This window comes from Pleurodeles waltl, chromosome 11 (assembly GCF_031143425.1).
Source record: "Pleurodeles waltl isolate 20211129_DDA chromosome 11, aPleWal1.hap1.20221129, whole genome shotgun sequence".
In the NCBI taxonomy this organism is placed as follows: domain Eukaryota; kingdom Metazoa; phylum Chordata; class Amphibia; order Caudata; family Salamandridae; genus Pleurodeles; species Pleurodeles waltl.
In genome coordinates, this window is record NC_090450.1 from 407,765,256 (window position 1) to 407,784,555 (window position 19,300).

Here is a 19,300-nt window from a genome sequence, read left to right on the forward strand (position 1 = left end):
ACAGTGAAAACCAAATTTGTCAGTATTTCACTGTTAGGATATATACTAGTGTGTTTTATATGTCCTACCTTAAACATACACTGCACCCTGCCCATACGGCTACCTAGGGCCTCACTTAGGGGTGCCTTACATGTAGTAAAAGGGAAGGTAGAGGCCTGGCAAGTGGGTACACTTGCCAAGTCGAATTGGCAGTTTAAAACTGCAGACACAGACACTGCAATGGCAGGTCTGAGTCATGTTTACAGGGCTACTAATGTGGGTGGCACAACCAGTGCCGCAGGCCCGCTAGTAGCATTTGATTTACAGGCCCTGGGCACCTCTAGTGCACTTTACTAATAAACCAAATATGCCAATCATGGATAAACCAATCAACAGTACAATTTCTAAAGGGAGCACTTGCACTTTAGCACTGATTAGCAGTGGTAAAGTGCGCAGAGACAATAAACCAGCAAAAACAGACCACAAAAAATAGGAGGAAGAAGGCAAAAAGTTTGGGGATAACACTACAAAAAGGGCCATTTCCAACAGCGCCTATGAAGAGCAGGGGTGCTCGGGTTCCAGTCTGCCAACAGGTAAGTACCTGTGTCTTCGGAGTGCAGACAAGGGTGGTTTTGTAGTGCACTGGGGGGGGACACAAGTAGGCACACAAAACATACCCTCAGAGACACAGGGGCGGATGGGTGCAGTGTGCAAAGCAGGCATCGGGTTGGTAATAGAAATCAATGGAGGGACCCGGGGGTCACTCTAGCGGTGCAGGCAGGGCACATTGGGGTTTCTCGGGCCAGCCACCGACTGGGCTGGGCAGAGGGTCGCCTGATGGTCAATTCTGCACTGAAGTTCAGTTCCTTCAGGTCCTGGGGGCTGCGGTGCAGTGCTTGGTCCAGGCGTCGGGTTCCTTGTTACAGGCAGTCGCAGTCAGGGGGAGCCTCTGGATTCTCTCTGCATGTGTCGCTGTGGCGGTCCAGGGGTGGTCGTCTCGGGTTACCCACGAGGACGCAGTCGTCTGGGAGTCCTCCCTGTAGTGTTGGTTCTCTGGAGCTCGAGCCGGGCCGTCAAGTGCAGTGTGTGAAGTCTCACGCTTCCAGCGGGAAGAGAGTTCTTTGAAAGTTGTTAGAAAGTTGCACAAATGTTGCTGTAGGTGAACAGTGCTACTGTTCTCTGGAGTTTATTGGTCCTTTGGATTTCAGGGCAGTCCTCTGGGGCTTCAGTCTGGAGACAGGCCGGTAGGGTTGGGACCAAGTCAGTTGCCATCTTTGTCGTCTCTGCAGGGTTTTCAGGTCAGCAGTCCTTCTTGTTTCAGGTTGCAGAATCTGATTTCCTAGGTTCTGGGTTGCCCCTAAATACTAGATTTAGGGGCGTGTTTAGGTCAGGAGGGCAGTAGCCAATGGCTACTGTCCTGGAGGATGGCTACACCCTCTTTGTGCCTCCTCCCTGTGGGGAGGGGGGCACATGCCTAATCCTATTGGGGGAATCCACCAATCTCAAGATGGAGGATTTCTAAAGGCAGGGGTCACTTCAGCTCAGGACACCTTAGGGGCAGTCCTGACTGGTGGGTGACTCCTTCTTGTTTTCCTCATTATCTCCTCCAGCCTTGCCGCTGGGGGGCAGTGGCCGGAGGGGCGGGCATCTCCACTAGCTGCAATGCTCTGGGGTGCTGTAACAAAAGGCATGAGCCTTTGAGGCTCACCGCCAGGTGTTAGTTCCTGTAGGGGGAAGTGGGAAGCACCTCCACCCAGTACAGGCTTTGTTCCTGTCCACACAGTGACAAAGGCACTCTCCCCACGTGGCCAGCAACTCATCTGGTTGTGGCAGGCTGGCAGAAACTGGTCAGCCTAGCACTAGGAGTCTGACTGGTATTCAGGGGACATCTCTAAGATGCCCCCTGGGTGCATTTTACAATAAATCCTACACTGGCATCAGTGTGCATTTATTGTGCTGAGAAGTTTGATACCAAACTTCCCAGATTTCAGTGTAGACATTATGGAACTGTGGAGTTCGTGTTTGACAAACTCCCAGACCATCAACTCATTATGGCTACCCTGCACTTACAATGTCTAAGGTTTTTCTTAGACACTGTAGGGTCATAGTGTTTATGCACATATGCCCTCACCTGTGGTATAGTGCACCCTGCCTTAGTGCTGTAAGGCTTGCTAGAGGGGTGACTTACCTATGCCACAGGCAGTGTGAGGTTGGCATGGCACTCTGAGGGGAGTGCCATGTCGACTTAGTCATTTGCTCCCCACCAGCACACACAAGCTGTGAGGCAGTGTGCATGTGCTGAGTGAGGGGTCCCCAGGGTGGCATAATACATGCTGCAGCCCTTAGAGACCTCCCCTGGCATCAGGGCCCTTGGTACTAGGGGTACCATTTACAAGGGACTTATCTGGGTGCCAGGGCTGTGCCAATTGTGGGAACAAAGGTACAGGTTAGGGAAAGAACACTAGTGCTGGGGCCTGGTTAGCAGGGTCCCAGCACACTTTCAGTCATAACTGGCATCAGCAAGAGGTCATGGGGTAACCATGCCAAGGAGGAATTTCCTTACAGATGGTGACTTTGGATCTACAGGATGCCTCCTTTTACGTTCCCTTCCTGCAGTCCCACAGATGCTGCTTGTGCTTCAGGGTAGACAACTTGCGTTTTCAATTTGCCATGCTCCACTTTAGCCTCACCAGTGCTCATCAGGTCTTAAAGAAAGTGATAGCGGCAGTCGCACACATTCGAAGTTTGGGAATTTCAGTTGCTCCCTACCTGAAGGCAGGATCACCACAGTCAGTTGTAAACCACATCCAGATGAGGACATACAGCTGACATTGTTGGAGTTCTCAACCAACAAGCCCTAGGTCACTCCCAACTCCTTTGCAGAGGCTTCCGTTTATGAGAGCTGTTTTGGACATGGTCACTTCAGAGCCTTGTCTCCATCGCAGTGGATCCAGGATATTTGGGCTGTGATCCTTATGTTTCAGCCATGGTCCTGGATCTGTGAGAGCAGCCCAGAAGCTTCTTGACTTGCTGACCTCATGCCTCCTGTTTGTCCACCTGCCAGGTGGCATATGCAAGCTCTACAGTGGGGCCTTGAGTGTCAGTGAGCCCTTGGGTGTCAGTGGGCCCTGCACAAAGGAAACTAGTCAGATGTCATCAAGGTTGTTAAGGAGACTGTAGAAAATCTGCAGTGGTGGCTACTTAACTCTAGTTAGATGGGTGGTGGACCCTCACCTCATTCTACCCAGAGCTGACAGTGATGACTGATGCATTGCCGCTGGGATGGGAAGATCATCTGGAAGAGGTGGAGATCAGAGGACTCTGGTCTCTGCCAGAGACTCGACTCTACATCAGCCTGTTGGAGTTCCAGGCCATTTGCTCAGTGCTGAAAGCCTTCCTATCAACAAATGGAGGTTGATTTTGGTCCTCATGGACAGTACCACCCCCATTTTATACTGCAGCAGACAGGGTGGTGTGGGATCCTGATTCCTTTGCCAAGAGACTTTGTCTCTGAAGCTGACTGAAGCATCAAGACATTTCCCTTGTCATGAACCACCTGGTGGGATCTTTGAATGGCAGGACAGATAACCTCAGCCGTTGACACGTGGCGGATCATGAATGGAGGTTATGTCCAAAGTGGAGCAGGGCATTTTCCAGCAAAGGGGAGCTCCCTGGTTAGGTTTTTGCACTGGTAAAAGCGCAGTGTTACATCTTTTGCATGGTGGAGTTTCAAGAAGGCTCTCTGAGATATATTCTAGCATGTATGGAGCACAGAACTCCTGTATGCTCTTCTACCACTGCATCCTCTGCCCTGAGTTGCAAAGAAGCTCAGGAATCACCAAGCCCAAATCGTCCTGGTGGCCCTGGATTGGGCCAGGAGTGTGTGGTGCCTGGACCTCTCTGCATGAGCATCAGTCCTCCGATAAGGCCCCCACTTTGGGAAGATCACTCGCTTTAGCAGCAGGGCAGGGTCCTGAACCTATGCACTTAACACCTCCACGAATAGAAATGGAGTGCCTGCAGTTGACTGCATTCATTCTTCCTCCCAGAGTTGTGGCTGTCATCCTTGCTGCCAGGTATCCCTCTACAACGTCTATCTACGCTGTACTTTATGACAAATTTGTCGCCTGGTGAGGCACCCCTAATATACAACCAATAATGGGCAAACTCTTGGATATTTTGTTCTTTGTTTTATCTTTTGCCTAGCAAAGTCTTGTTTTTGACACATTAAGGGGTGTTTGTCAGCCATTTCGTTTTTTGTTAATTTGCCCGATTAGCTGTCCATGTTTAAATCACCTGTTGCGATGAGGTTTAAAAAATATCTGACACATGTTCTCCCCCTTCCCCCCACCCCAACTCCCTTTACCACAAACCTTTTGTGATGCCACAGTGGAATCTTTGTTGTCCTCACTTTCCTCATGTGCATTACCTTCGAGCCCATGCATGGATGCACACTAGGTCTCCTGACTCTAATTATTTTTTCCTTGTCATGATAACTTCAACTTGCTGCATGAATGAGCTGCAGGCTCTGTTTGGCTGCCTTCCACCACTTTGTTTGCCCAGATAAACTGTTGTTGAGGTGCAGAGTGCCTTTTTGCCAAAAGTCATGACTTCTTTCAATGTTAGGCAGTCCACCCCCTAACTGAAACTTAAGGGAGCCTTAGCTTTAGCATTGGTCACACCAAAGACCATTGGGGTGGCAGTCTGTTTTTGTGGTGTTCTCTGGAGCGAAGAAAGACGAGGCAGTGCAGAAAATAATTTTGTCGTATAGATATTCCTCTGCAGATCCCTTACCTCCCTCCCACCTACCCATTCTGCGGATTGGTCTCCTTTCCAATCTAAAAAAGTCCTGATGTGGAAATCTGCACAGTTTCCTTTGAATATTGTTGGGCTCTGGGTCAGAGGGTGTGGCAGAATCAAAAAACAAAAACTGATGCCGGCATACAGAGGTAGCGCTTATATATGGCTTTGTTTGTTACTTTTGAGTTGAAGCAAAGTCAACGTCGAGCCACACAACACCACCCACCAGTGTGCTGGAGCAGTGCTTCTTAAATCCTCCAGATCTTCTCTAGTGCTTGGGGATCTTTTAAAGGTGAGGAATCTGCCTTTGAGTATCAACCAAAAAGAGTGTTACTGAAGGTGAGTAACTTGTTTGATGGAGTAATGCTTTTTTGGTATTTAATGATAGGATTGTCACATGACTCTCATTGTGAACTGTGGAGCTACATGGCATAATCTCATATTGGTATAGAGTTGATTTGCCTGAACTTTGGCCAGAATTTTTGTTTCCACAATTAGGAGGGAGATGGTCCTATATAAAGCTGTTCCTCCGGGGTTTACGTACATTATGAATAAGTATTACAGTGATCAAATACTGATCTGGGGCAAGACATGACTCCTCTGCTGACTGCAGCCTCTGAAGGGTGTGGATGCAATCCTTACTTCCCAATCCTTGGAAAAACTTCACAGGAAGGTCATTGGAACGAAGCGGCTCTCTCCATTGATTAGTGAAATATCTAATCTGTGTGTTGTGGATTTTCTGATAACTGTATTTGGATCACCTACTAAATTAATATGAATATTGGTTGAAAATCCACTGCTGGTTTCACTGTGAACTGGAACATTTGTGTTAATAATCAGTAGTGAGAGACTTTCATGTAAAATGTTATATAATGTGTTGGATTCTTGTTTCAGATCTCAGTTACCAGACTGCTGCCCGTATCCTGTCTGCTCCAAATTCTGAAGCCCTAATGGTTATGAAAGACCTCAGCCAGAATTTTCCCACCAAAGCCAGGTAGGAGAGTGTGTTTTATTAGTAAAGCAGGTATCAAACTTTGTAGGCAACAACCACCACACCAGACTATTAAAGTAGCATCTGCTCTCAATTTCATGAATGATTGGTACCCATATTTCACCTGCCTTCAGTAGATCAACTAGCCATCACTTGCAAATCCCTTTCTGGCTAAAGAGTAATTGAAGATATCCAATGAAAACAGCCTTTAACAAATACATATGTTTTTATAGTAAATAATTGCATCAAACCTGTGATCTTTGTTGACATTTTAGTGGCTTCTTGTCCATTAAAGTGGGTTGTTCAGATGTTCTCTATCAGATTTGGTGCTGCGGCGTAGTTAACCAGTCTTTGTGTGACTTGTGTAAATAACTGTGTTTTTTATTTCACCTAGGGGATTGAGCAGGACTGTTGTCAACCAAGACCTCCGAATGGAAGTGGAAGAAAACCAAAAGGTAATTGTCATGTACAGACACCAGTATGACAGGCGCTGCTGTATGTTCTGACAGTATATGTGAAGAAAATGAGAAATCTGAGGTATCCTATCGCCATAGAGAACATTTGATTCTAAAGTCTGAAATACAGCTTGATTGCAAGTGTGAATCTATAAGACATAGCTAATAAAGTACCTGAGTGTTTTGTTCTAGAATAAATCCATATGTTCAATGGCATGTGTGGCTGTAGACACATGCTTTGCATAAGACCGCCATCTAGTGTTGGGCTCGGAGTGTTGCAGGTTGTTTTTGTTCGAAGAATATTTTCAAGTCACAAGATTGAGTGACTCCTCCTCTTGGTGATACTGCACATGGGCATTGAGTCCTTTGTTAGATTGTTTTCTCTCCACCGTCTGGTTCGAACGTGTCTTCCTCTTGCTCCTGTATTCCTCGGCTTGATCTATTCCAAACTCTTCTTTTCCGTCGTTCTTTAAACAACGGTATTGTGTTTCGGTCGTGTTTTCACAATCTAATGTACTCAATCTGAATTTCTACATCAGGGGTCAGTATCTGCCCTTCAGGACACCAAAGCCCTTCTCGGGCTACTCCTCCACGAGATAAGCAGGGCTGATCGAATGGACTCCATTTCGGTTTTGCCCTCAATGCCATTTGAAATTCCCACATATCGACCAATACCTGTTGTGTAACTTGTGCTTGTCCCTGGACCATAAAGAAGAGAACTGTGACACCTGGAGGGCTTTTCAATCCAAAAAGGCTCTTCTGGACCAAAGAGTGCGTCGATTGGAGATGGCATCGAAGGCACTGGATGACACTCCTGATATTTTCGGGGAAGAGCATGCACTGGAGGAGAGCGAACAGGAAGAGGCCTTCTCCATAGAAGATTCGGAGTGGGACGCTGAATCTGATATTGAAAGTCAGCCTCTCACCTCAGCGCAACTTGTGGGTATATCAGCTCGCTCTCCCATATAAAGACTTTAAAGAAGCCCCACAAACAGGTCATCGGTCCACCAGTGCCTTCAGGCAATGGTCGGATCCAAAAGTTGCATTTGTATGCCCCGCGTTCTGGCTCTGCACCGACACTAGCCAAGACTAAGCTGTCTTCGGCATCGACTTCTGGCTCGGCAGCATCCCACACAGTCTCGGGATTGAGTCGATCCAAGTGTTTTGGCTCCGAGTAAGAAGCCATCCACTTTGAAGCCCACAGCTTCGAGTCGCCTACCGACGCGCAAGGGTATTCCTCGAAGAAAAATCTCCATATCCAGTCTGACGCCTGGGGGAAAATTCTAAGTTAAGGAATCTGCAACTAAAATATGTCTCTTCCAGATATTTTCTTACCGAAGGTAAGTAACTTGTACTTTGAGGGGTTATCATTCTGGGTGACGACCACTCCCAGAGTCTTCACAAAATGTCTAGTGATAGTTGCGGCATTCTTCAGAAGACAACACATCCATGTCTTCCCCTACTTGGATGACTGGCTCATCAAAGCCAGTACCATCCAACAATTTCATTGTCACACTCAACACACAGTAGACCTTCTCCACACCTGGGATTCACACTCGGCTTCCTCAAATCCCACCTCCAGCCTTTAAAGATACAGCCCTATCTGGGGTCAGTTGTCAATGCTCAGTTGGCCTGGCATGTCCAAGCCCAACTCAAATACAAGGTTTTAAAACTCTTCTTTCCAAACTACAAGAAAACCACACTTGCACAGTGAGAACAGTGATGCAACTACTAGGATAATTATGTCCTACATTGCCATAGTTCCCCATGCCAGACTACACATGCGTCCCTTAAAGCAGTGTCTATCTCGTCAGTGGTCTCAGTCACCGGGTCATCTCCAAGATCTAGTTTTGTTGGGCTGCCCGACTCACCTCTCTCTGCAGTGGTGGAATCCCACCGACCTTTACAAGGGGCAGCCCTTTCAAGACCCTGTGCCTCAAATCACTCTGACTACCGATGCATCACAGACAGGTTGGAGCTCACCTGAACAACCTCACTATGCAAAGTATATGGGATCCCATTCAACAAACTTCTCTTATCATATACATGGAGTTACAGACAGTCCTTTTAGCACTCAAAACCTTTCAACCACAGCTCTCCCACAAAGTGGCTCTAGTCCTATACAGACAACATGACAGCCATGTATTGTCTACCGAAACTGGGGGGAGGAGGGGAGTTTACAGGGGAGGGGGCACACGTTCTTCTTAATTGTTCCTTCTAGCTCAGACAATTTGGAAATGGGTAAGTTCGATGGCATATGTTGCTGCAGATACACATGTTTCGCACAGTCCGCTGCCTGGTGTTGGGCTCGGAGTATTACAAGTTGTTTTTCTTCGAAGAAGTCTTTTTTGGTCACGGGACCGAAGGACTCCTCCCTCTTCGGCTCCATTGCACATTTCGTTTCTGCCCAAAATGTCACAGTAAGTATCCTTATACAGATCAGCACTTGGTCTGTAACTTGTGCTTGTCCCCCGAGCACAAGGAGGATACCTGTGAGGCCTGTCGAGCCTTCCGGTCCAGAAAAACACTCTGGGACCGAAGAGCCAGGCATCTACCAATGGCGTCCACGCCGACAAAACAACGTTTCGCCGACGAAGAGGAAACATTCTCGGTTCCGGAATCAGAATCCGGAGACTCCGACGTCGAACAACAGCAACAAACAGTGAGTAAGACGTCGAAAATTAAAACCATCGAGAAGACAAAAGCCCAGGGGACGCCACTGCCAACAGGCCATGGCTCGACCCATAAAACCGGCGAGCCGTCGAAGGCGCCGAAAAAGGGCACGCCCATAGCGAAGACACCCGACTCCGGTCGAGGGACCGCCATGGAGCAACCTCGGAGCCTAGATAGCGGCTCCGAGAGGCAAAAACAAGATGCCGGCACCGAAAAACATCGGCACCGAGACACCCTGCCGAAAGCCACAAAAATTCTGTCGGTGCCGAAGCCGAAAAAAGATTCTCTCTCGGCGCCGAAAAGTTCCACACCTCCATCCTACACAGAGGAACAAGGAATAAGTGGCCAGATGCACAGATTTGGACAAGAGCTCCAAAGTGTAGAATCAGACTACACACAAAAGAGACTGTACATCCAGCAAGACACAGGGAAGATATCAACCCTTCCCCCAATAATGAGAAAAAGAAGGATCGGACTTCTCAAGGATGACGCACAACCACAAGCCAAAGTGGTTAAAAAAGTCACGCCTCCGCCCTCTCCACCACAACAGGCATCGCCGGCACAAACACCGCCACAAATGCACTCACCAGCGCAAACTACCATAAGTCAAGATAATCAGGATCAAGACGCTTAGGACCTATATGACACCCCAGTGCCGGACAATGATCCCGATTCATACCCCACAAAGCCGTCACCGCCAGAGGACAGTACCTCATACTCGCAACTGGTGGCTAGGGCAGCAGAATTCCACAATGTCCAATTGCATTCCGATCCTATAGAGGATGATTTTTTATTTAACACCCTCTCGGCTACACATAGCCAATATCAATGTCTCCCAATGCTACCAGGGATGTTACGGCACGCAAAACAAATTTTTGAAGAGCCCGTAAAATCAAGAGCCATCACCCCAAGGGTGGATAAGAAATACAAACCACCACCCACAGACCCAGTGTTTATTACTTCGCAGTTACCACCTGACTCCGTAGTAGTAGGGGCAGCTCGCAAAAGAGCAAATTCCCATACATCTGGCGACGCCCCACCTCCGGACAAAGAAAGCAGAAAATTTGATGCGGCAGGAAAAAGAGTAGCATCACAGGCAGCCAACCAGTGGCGCATCGCAAATTCTCAAGCGCTGCTGGCCCGATATGACCGCGCACACTGGGATGAGATGCAACTTCTCATAGACCATCTTCCACAGGAATACCAAAAAAGGGCGCAGCAAATAGTTGAAGAGGGACAAACGATCTCAAACAATCAAATCCGCTCTTCAATGGACGCAGCCGATACTGCAGCGAGAACAGTCAACACTGCTGTCACCATAAGGAGACACGCTTGGCTCCGCACTTCAGGCTTCAAACCGGAAATCCAGCAGGCTGTCCTTAATATGCCCTTCAACGAGAAACAACTTTTTGGCCCTGAAGTGGACACAGCCATTGAAAAACTTAAAAAGGACACAGACACGGCCAAAGCCATGGGCGCACTCTACTCCCCGCAGAGCAGAGGCTCTTTTAGGAAAACTCCATTTAGAGGGGGGTTTCGTGGCCAACCCACAGACACCACCAGCCAACAAACCAGAACCACACCATATCAGGGTTCATTCCAAAGAGGAGGTTTCAGGGGATATAGAGGGGGGTCAATTCCCAAGGAGTAGGGGAAGATTCCAGACTCCAAAAACACCTCCACCTAAACAGTGACTTTCAAGTCACACAACCCCTTCACTCAACACCAGTGGGGGGAAGACTAAGCCAATTCTACCAATCTTGGCAGCAGATTACAACAGACAATTGGGTATTAGCAATAATCCAACATGGCTATTGCATAGAATTCCACAGCTTCCCACCAAACATCCCTCCAAAAACACGCAAAATGTCACCTCAACATTTAGAACTTTTAGGACTAGAAGTTCAAGCACTACTGCAAAAGGATGCAATAGAGTTAGTACCAGTACAACAAAAAAACACAGGAGTTTACTCCCTGTACTTTCTAATTCCAAAAAAAGACAAAACATTAAGACCAATATTAGATCTCAGGACACTAAATACCTACATCATATCGGACCACTTTCACATGGTCACACTACAAGACATCATTCCACTGCTCAAACAGCAAGATTACATGACCACATTAGACCTAAAAGATGCGTACTTTCATATACCGATACACCCTTCTCACAGAAAGTACCTAAGGTTCGTATTCAAAGGAATACATTACTAATTCAAAGTGTTGCCATTCGGAATAACAACTGCACCAAGAGTATTCACAAAATGTCTAGCAGTAGTAGCAGCACATATCAGGAGACAACAGATACATGTGTTTCCTTACCTAGACGATTGGCTAATCAAGACCAACACAGTAAAAAAGTGCACAAACGACACCACATATGTCATACAAACCCTTCACAAACTGGGTTTCTCCATCAACTATACAAAGTCACACCTCGAACCGTGTCAGACACAACAATATCTAGGGGCAACCATCAACACATCAAAAGGAATTGCCACTCCAAGTCCACAAAGAGTGCAAGCATTCCACAAGGTAATAAGTGCTATGTTTCCAAACCAAAAGATACAAGCAAAATTTGTGCTAAAACTTCTAGGCATGATGTCATCATGCATAGCCATTGTCCCAAACGCAAGACTACACATGCGACCCTTACAACAGTGCCTAGCATCACAATGGTCACAGGCACAGGGTCAACTTCAAGATCTGGTGTTGGTAGACCGCCAAACATACCTCTCGCTTCTATGGTGGAACAGCAACAATTTAAACAAAGGGCGGACATTTCAGGACCCAGTGCCTCAATACGTTATAACAACAGATGCTTCCATGACAGGGTGGGGAGCACACCTCAATCACCACAGCATTCAAGGACAATGGGATGTACACCAAACAAAATTTCATATCAATTACCTAGAACTGTTAGCAGTATTTCTAGCGTTAAAAGCCTTTCAACCCATAATAACACACAAATACATTCTTGTCAAAACAGACAACATGACAACAATGTATTATTTGGGAAATTCACCCCCAAGTTCTGAACAAGTACTTTCAAATTTGGGGAACACCCCAGATAGATTTGTTCGCAACAAAAGAAAACGCCAAATGCCAAAACTTCGCATCCAGGTACCCACACCGCGAATCACAAGGCAATGCTCTATGGATGAGTTGGTCAGGGATATTTGCATACGCTTTTCCCCCTCTCCCTCTCCTTCCATATCTAGTAAACAAGTTGAGTCAAAACCAACTCAAACTCATACTGATAGCACCCACATGGGCAAGACAACCTTGGTATACAACTCTACTAGACCTTTCACTAGTACCGCATGTCAAACTACCCAACAGACCAGATCTGTTAACACAACACAAACAACAGATCAGGCATCCAAACCCAGCATCATTGAATCTGGCAATTTGGCTCCTGAAATCCTAGAATTCGGACACTTAGACCTCACACAAGAATGTATGGAGGTCATAAAACAAGCTAGAAAAGCTTCCACTAGACACTGCTATGCATCTAAGTGGAAAAGATTTGTTTGCTACTGCCATACCAATCAAATCCAACCATTGCATGCCTCTACAAAGGACATAGTGGGATACTTACTACATTCGCAAAAAGCGAATCTCGCTTTTTCATCTATAAAAATACACCTCGCAGCAATATCTGCTTACCTACAAACTACTCATTCATCGTCTCTATTTAGAATACCAGTTATTAAAGCATTCATGGAAGGGCTAAAAAGAATTATACCACCAAGAACACCACCAGTTCCTTCATGGAACCTTAACATCGTCTTAACAAGACTCATGGGTCCACCTTTCGAACCCATGCATTCCTGTGAAATGCAATATCTAACCTGGAAAGTCGCATTTCTCATTGCAATCACATCCCTCAGAAGAGTAAGTGAAATACAGGCATTTACCATACAAGAACCATTTATTCAAATACACAAAAATAAAATAGTTCTAAGAACAAATCCAAAATTTCTGCCAAAAGTAATCTCACCATTCCATTTAAATCAAACAGTAGAATTGCCAGTGTTCTTCCCACAACCAGATTCCGTGGCTGAAAGGGCACTACATACATTAGACATCAAAAGAGCACTAATGTACTACATTGACAGAACAAAGCTAATCAGGAAAACAAAACAACTGTTCATAGCTTTTCAAAAACCACACATAGGAAATCCAATCTCTAAACAAGGCATTGCTAGATGGATAGTCAGATGTATTCAAACATGCTATCTTAAAGCCAAAAGAGAATTGCCTATTACACCAAAGGCACACTCAACCAGAAAGAAAGGTGCTACAATGGCCTTTCTAGGAAACATTCCTATGAGCGAAATATGTAAGGCTGCAACCTGGTCTACGCCTCATACATTTACTAAACACTACTGTTTAGACGTACTAAATGCACAACAAGCTACAGTGGGCCAAGCTGTACTAAGAACATTATTCCAAACTACTTCAACTCCTACAGGCTAAACCACCGCTTTTAGGGGAGGTAACTGCTTTATAGTCTATGCGAAACATGTGTATCTGCAGCAACATATGCCATCGAACTGAAAATGTCACTTACCCAGTGTACATCTGTTCGTGGCATTAGTCGCTGCAGATTCACATGTGCCCTCCCGCCTCCCCGGGAAGCCTGTAGCCGTTTAGAAGTACATCTTAAATCTTAAACATTTGTACATTTGTAAATAATTATTATAAACTTTTTATGTACATACGTATTCACTCCATTGCATGGGCACTATTTATAGCAAACAACTCCATCCTCACCCTCTGCGGGGAAAACAATCTAAGATGGAGTCGACGCCCATGCGCAATGGAGCCGAAGAGGGAGGAGTCCTTCGGTCCCGTGACCAAAAAAGACTTCTTCGAAGAAAAACAACTTGTAATACTCCGAGCCCAACACCAGGCAGCGGACTGTGCGAAACATGTGAATCTGCAGCGACTAATGCCACGAACAGATGTACACTGGGTAAGTGACATTTTCATTTACCACCATGTTCACTTACTGGCCTGGCAGAATATCTTCCAGGAAAGGACAACCAGTTTGCAGACCTCCTCAGCAGGATGCAGCAACAAGTCCACAAATGGGAACTTCACACTCAAGTACTTCACCAATACTTTTAAAGGTGGGGAACACCACAAATAGACCTATTCGACACAGCAGAAAATTCAAAATGCCAAAACTTCACATCCAGATACCCACACCCTCAGGTCAAGGGCAATGCTCTATGGATGCTTTGGTGAGGGATATTTGCTTATACTTTTCCACCTCTCCCCCTCATTCCTTCTCTAGTTCGCAAAGTGAGACAAACATCACTCACCATGATCCTTGTAGCTCCCACATGGGCACGTCAACCTTGATTCACAAGAGTGTTGGATCTGTCTTTAGTTCCTTACGAGAAACTCCCCAACAGGCCGGACCTTCTCACTCAAAGGCAAGGTCAAATCCGACAATCAGACCCCAAAACACTCAGTCTTGCGATATGGCTCCTGAAGTGAAAGAGTTTGTGTAAGGAAATACCTCCTTGGCATGGTTACCCTATAGCTTTTTGCCTTAGCTGATGCTAAGTTTTGATTGAAAGTGTGCTGGGACCCTGCTAACCAGGGCCCAGCACCAGTGTTCTTTCCCTAAACTGTACCTTTGCTTCCACAATTGGCACAGCTCTGGCACTCAGATAAGTCCCTTGTAACTGGTACTCCTGGTACCAAGGGCCCTGGTGCCAGGGAAGGTCTCTAAGGGCTGCAGCATGTCTTATGCCACCCTGGAGACCCCTCACTCAGCACATGCACACTGCCTTACAGCTTGTGTGTGCTGGTGGGGAGAAAATGACTAAGTCGACATGGCACTCCCCACCGAGTGCCATGTCAACCTCACACTGCCTGTGGCATAGGTAAGTCGCCCCTCTAGCAGGCCTTGCAGCCCTAAGGCAGGGTGCACTATACCACAGGTGAGGGCATATGTGCATGAGCACTATGCCCCTATAGTGTCTAAGCAAAACCTTAGACATTTTAAGTGCAGGGTAGCCATTAGAGTATATGGTCTGGGAGTTTGTCAAACACAAACTCCCCAGTTCCATTATGGCTACACTGAAATCTGGGAAGTTTGGTATCAAACTTCTCAGCACAATAAATGCACACTGATGCCAGTAACATACACCCAGAGGGCATCTTACAGATGCCCCCTGAATACCAACCCGACTTCTAGGGTAGGCTGACCAGTTTCTGCCAGCTTGCCACACACCAGACATGTTGCTGGCGACATGGGGAAAGTGCCTTTGTCACTCTGTGACCAGGAACAAAGCCTGTACGGGTGGAGGTGCTTCACACCTCCCCCTGCAAGAACTGTAACACCTGGCGGTGAGCCTCAAAGGCTCACCCCTTTTGTTACAGCGCTCCAGGGCATCCCAGCTAGTGGAGGTGCCCGCCCCTCCGGCCACTGCCACCACTTTTGGCGGCAAGTCACCCACCAGTCAGGACAGCCCCTAAGATGTCCTGAGCTGAGGTGACCCCTGCCTTTAGAAATCCTCCATCTTGAGTTTGGAGGATTTCCCCAATAAATAGGATTAGGGATGTGCCCCCCCTCCCCACAGGGAGGAGGCGCAACGAGGGTGTAGCCACCCTGCAGGACAGTAGCCATTGGCTACTGCCCGCCCAGACCTAAACACACCCCTAAATTTAGTATTTAGGGGCGACCCAGAGCCCAGGAAATCAGATTCCTGCAACCTGAAGAATCAAGGACTGCTGACCTACAAGCCTGCAGAGAAGACAGAAGACAACAACTGCTTTGGCCCCAGCCCTACCGGCCTATCTCCTGACTCGAAAACCTGCAACCAGCGACACATCCGACAGGGACTAGCGACCTCTGAAGCCTCAGAGGACTGCCCTGGTCTAAAGGACCAAGAAAATCCTGTGAGCAGCGGCTCTGCTCAACAACTGCAACTTCTTTGCAACAAAGAAGCAACTTTTAAAGACTTCACGTTTCCCGCCGGAAGAGTGAGGCTTCCCACTCTGCACCCGACGCCCCCGGCTCGAGATCCAGAGAACAAACACCACAGGGAGGACTCGACTGCGACCCCGTGAGTAGCCCGAGACGACCCCCATGAGCCCCCACAGCTATGCCTGCAGAGAGAATCCAGAGGCTCCCCCTGACCTGACTGCCTGTAACAAGGGACCCGATGCCTGGAACAAGCACTGCACCCGCAGCCCCCAGGACCTGAAGGAACCGAACCTCAGTGCAGGAGTGACCCCCAGGCGACCCTCTGCCTAGCCCAGGTGGTGGCTGTCCCGAGAAGCCCACCCCCCGTGCCTGCACCGCTAGAGTGACCCCTGGGTCCTTCCATTGAATGTTATCTAAAACCCGACGCCTGCTTTGCACATTGCACCCTTGGACTCTGTGCACACTATTTCTTACTTTGAAATAGTATATACAGAGCCAACTTCCTACACCCAGTGTACATCTGTTTGTGGGATGTAGTGCTGCAGATTCAAATCCTAGGCATAGCTTTGCCGACATCTATGTGTTGGGCTCGGAGTGTTACAAGTTTTTTTTTTTCGAAGAAGTCTTTTCAGAGTCACTGGTTCGAGTGACTCCTCCTCTAGGTTACAGTGCGCATGGGCATCGACTCCATTGTTAGATTGTTTTCCCGCAAAGGGTCAAGGAAGGAGTGATAGATTATAAGAATATAAAGAGATGTCCATGCATATGTAAATGTTTATACTTATGTACAAATGTTAAACTTGATGGACTACAGGCTTCCGGGGAGGAGGGAGGGTGCATGTGAATTTGCAACACTAAATGCCACAAACAGATGTACACTGGGTAAGTGACATTTTACGTTCGATGGCATGTGTAGCTGCAGATACACATGCTATGCATAGACTACAAAGCAGTTAGTCCTCCCAAATAGCAGTGGCTAGCCTGTAGGAGTTGAAGTTGTTTGAAATAGTGTTCTTAAGACATCCTGGCCTACAGTAGCCTGTTTTTGTGAGAAAAAATGACACAATAGTGTTTTGTAAATGTATGAGGAGTTGACCATGTGGCTGCTTTACATATATCAGTCATTGGTATGTTTCCTAAAAATGCCTTTGATGCACCTTTCTTTCTTGTAGAATGTGCTCTAGGAGTGATTAAACGTTGTCTCTTTGCTTTGATGTAGCATGTTTGGATGCATCTAACGATTCATCTTGCTAAGCCTTGTTTAGATCTAGGATTACCTTTATGTGGTTGTTAAAAGGCAACGAAAAGTTGTTTTTGTTATCCTAACATCTTTAGTCCTGTCTATGTACTACATAGGAGCTCTTTTGAGATCTAGAGTGTGAAGAGCTCTTTCTGCCACAGAGTCTGGCTGTGGAAAGAAGATTGGCAATTCCACTGTTTGGTTGATTTGTAAAGGAGTTACTACTTATGGTAGAAATTTTGGATTTGTCCTAAGTACAACTTTGTGTACTTGGAAGAAAGGTTCCTCAAGAGTGAACGCCTGTATTTCACTAACTCTTCGTAAAGAAGTAATAGCTACAAGGAAGGCAACTTACCATGTTAAAAATTGAATTTGACAAGAATGCATGGGTTCAAAAGGTGGGCCCATGAGTATGGTAAGTACGATATTTAAATTCCAGGAAGGGACAGGTGGTGTTCTGGGTGGAATAATGCGTTTTAATCCTTCCATGAAGGCTTTAATAACAGGAACTCTGAATAGAGAAATGTTTTTAATAGTTTGTAAGTATGCAGATATAGCAGTAAGGTGGATTTTGATTAATTAGAAAGCTACATTTGATTTCTGCAAATGAAGTAAATAGCATACAATATCTTGTATAGATGCTATACGTGGATCAGTGTTTTTAGATTGACAGTAGTAGACAAATCTTTTCCACTTGTTTGCGTAACATTGTCCAGTAGTAGGTTTACGTGCTTGTTTAATTACTTCCATACATTCTGATGGAAGCTTTAGGTAACCAAATTCTATGGCTTCAGGAGCCACATCGCCAGATTGAGAGCATTGGGGTTTGGGTGCCTTATTTGACCTTTGTTCTGTGTTAACAAATGTGGTTTGTTTGGAATGAGGTAATACAGACAGATCTAGGAGTGTTGTGTACCAGTGCTGACTTGCCCATGTTGGGGCTATCAGTATTATTGTGAGTGATGTTTGATGTAGTTTGCTGACCAGAAAGGGAAGGAGTGGGAGAGGGGGGAAAAGCATAAGCAAATATCCCTGACCAATTGATCCATAGAGCATTGCCCTTGGATAGGGGATGTGGGTGTCTGGATGCGAAGATTTGGCATTTTGCGTTTTTGCTTGTTGCAGATAGGTCTATTTCTGGAGTCCCCCACTTTTGGAAGTACTTTTGAAGTACTTGGGAGTGAATCTCCCATTCGTGAGTTTGTTGGTGATTCCTGCTTTGGAGATCTGCCAGCTGATTGATTATCCCTTGAATGTATTGTGCTAATAGATGAATGTGATTGTGAATTGCCCATTTCCATATGGTTTGGGCTAGTAGGGACAGTTCATATGAATGTGTCCCGCCTTGTTTGTTGAGGTAAAATACATGGTTGTCATGTTGTCTTTTTATTAGAACAATCTTCTGTTTGAGAAGAGGTTGAAATGCTTTTAGGGCAAGAAATACAGCTAATAATTCTAGATGATTTATGTGAAGCTGTTTCTGTTCGGCATCCCATTCGCCTTGAATGGTATGATTGTTGAGATGAGCTCCCCAACCTATTATCGATGCGTCTTGTGATTATGGTCTGAGGTACAGGGTCTTGAAATGACCGCCCCTTCATTAGATTGCTGAGACTCTATAGTTGTCAGTGCAATGAGGAAAAGGGCAAATAGCCAATCCACAGGGGATGCACCTCCCCAGACAAGGAGAGTCGTAAGTTTGATGCAGCAGGAAGCGAGTAGCAATTCAAGCTGATAATCACTGGAGAATTGCAAATTCTTAAGCTCTATTAGCAAGATACAATAGAGCTCATTGGAATGCGATGGAGGAGTTCTTACAGTACATTCCAGCAGAACACCAGAAAAGGGCACAGCAGATAGTTACGGAGGGACAGGCTATCTCTAACAACCAAATTAGATCTGCCTTAGATGCAGCTAACACAGCAGCAAGGGGTATCAACACCAGTGTGATTATTAGAAGGCCCGCATGGTTAAGAACTTCAGGTTTCAAACCTGAAATACAATTGGCAGTACTCAATGTGCCTTTTCATAAGCAACACTTATTTGGCCCAGAAGTAGATCCCACCGTAGATAAACTAAAGAACGACTCTGATACAGCTAAGGCTATGGGTACCCTTTACACTACCCCTACTCAGGGAACTTTTCGTAGGCCCCAGTTTAAAGGTGGTTTTAAACCATCAAGCTCAGAGCCGTCCACATCCCAACAACAGCAA

General features: G+C 46.4%; 1 protein-coding gene across 3 annotated transcripts in view; it reads left to right on the top strand.

Moving 5' to 3' along the window:
* UGGT1 (UDP-glucose glycoprotein glucosyltransferase 1) overlaps positions 1–19,300 on the top strand; it is a 1,185,714-nt gene that overhangs the window by 260,271 nt on the left and 906,143 nt on the right. For all 3 annotated transcript variants that reach the window (XM_069213734.1, XM_069213736.1, XM_069213735.1), the window contains exons 10-11: positions 5,674–5,773; positions 6,165–6,225. In XM_069213734.1, the coding sequence (XP_069069835.1) occupies positions 5,674–5,773; positions 6,165–6,225 (161 nt within the window). The remainder of the gene's footprint in view (positions 1–5,673; positions 5,774–6,164; positions 6,226–19,300) is intronic.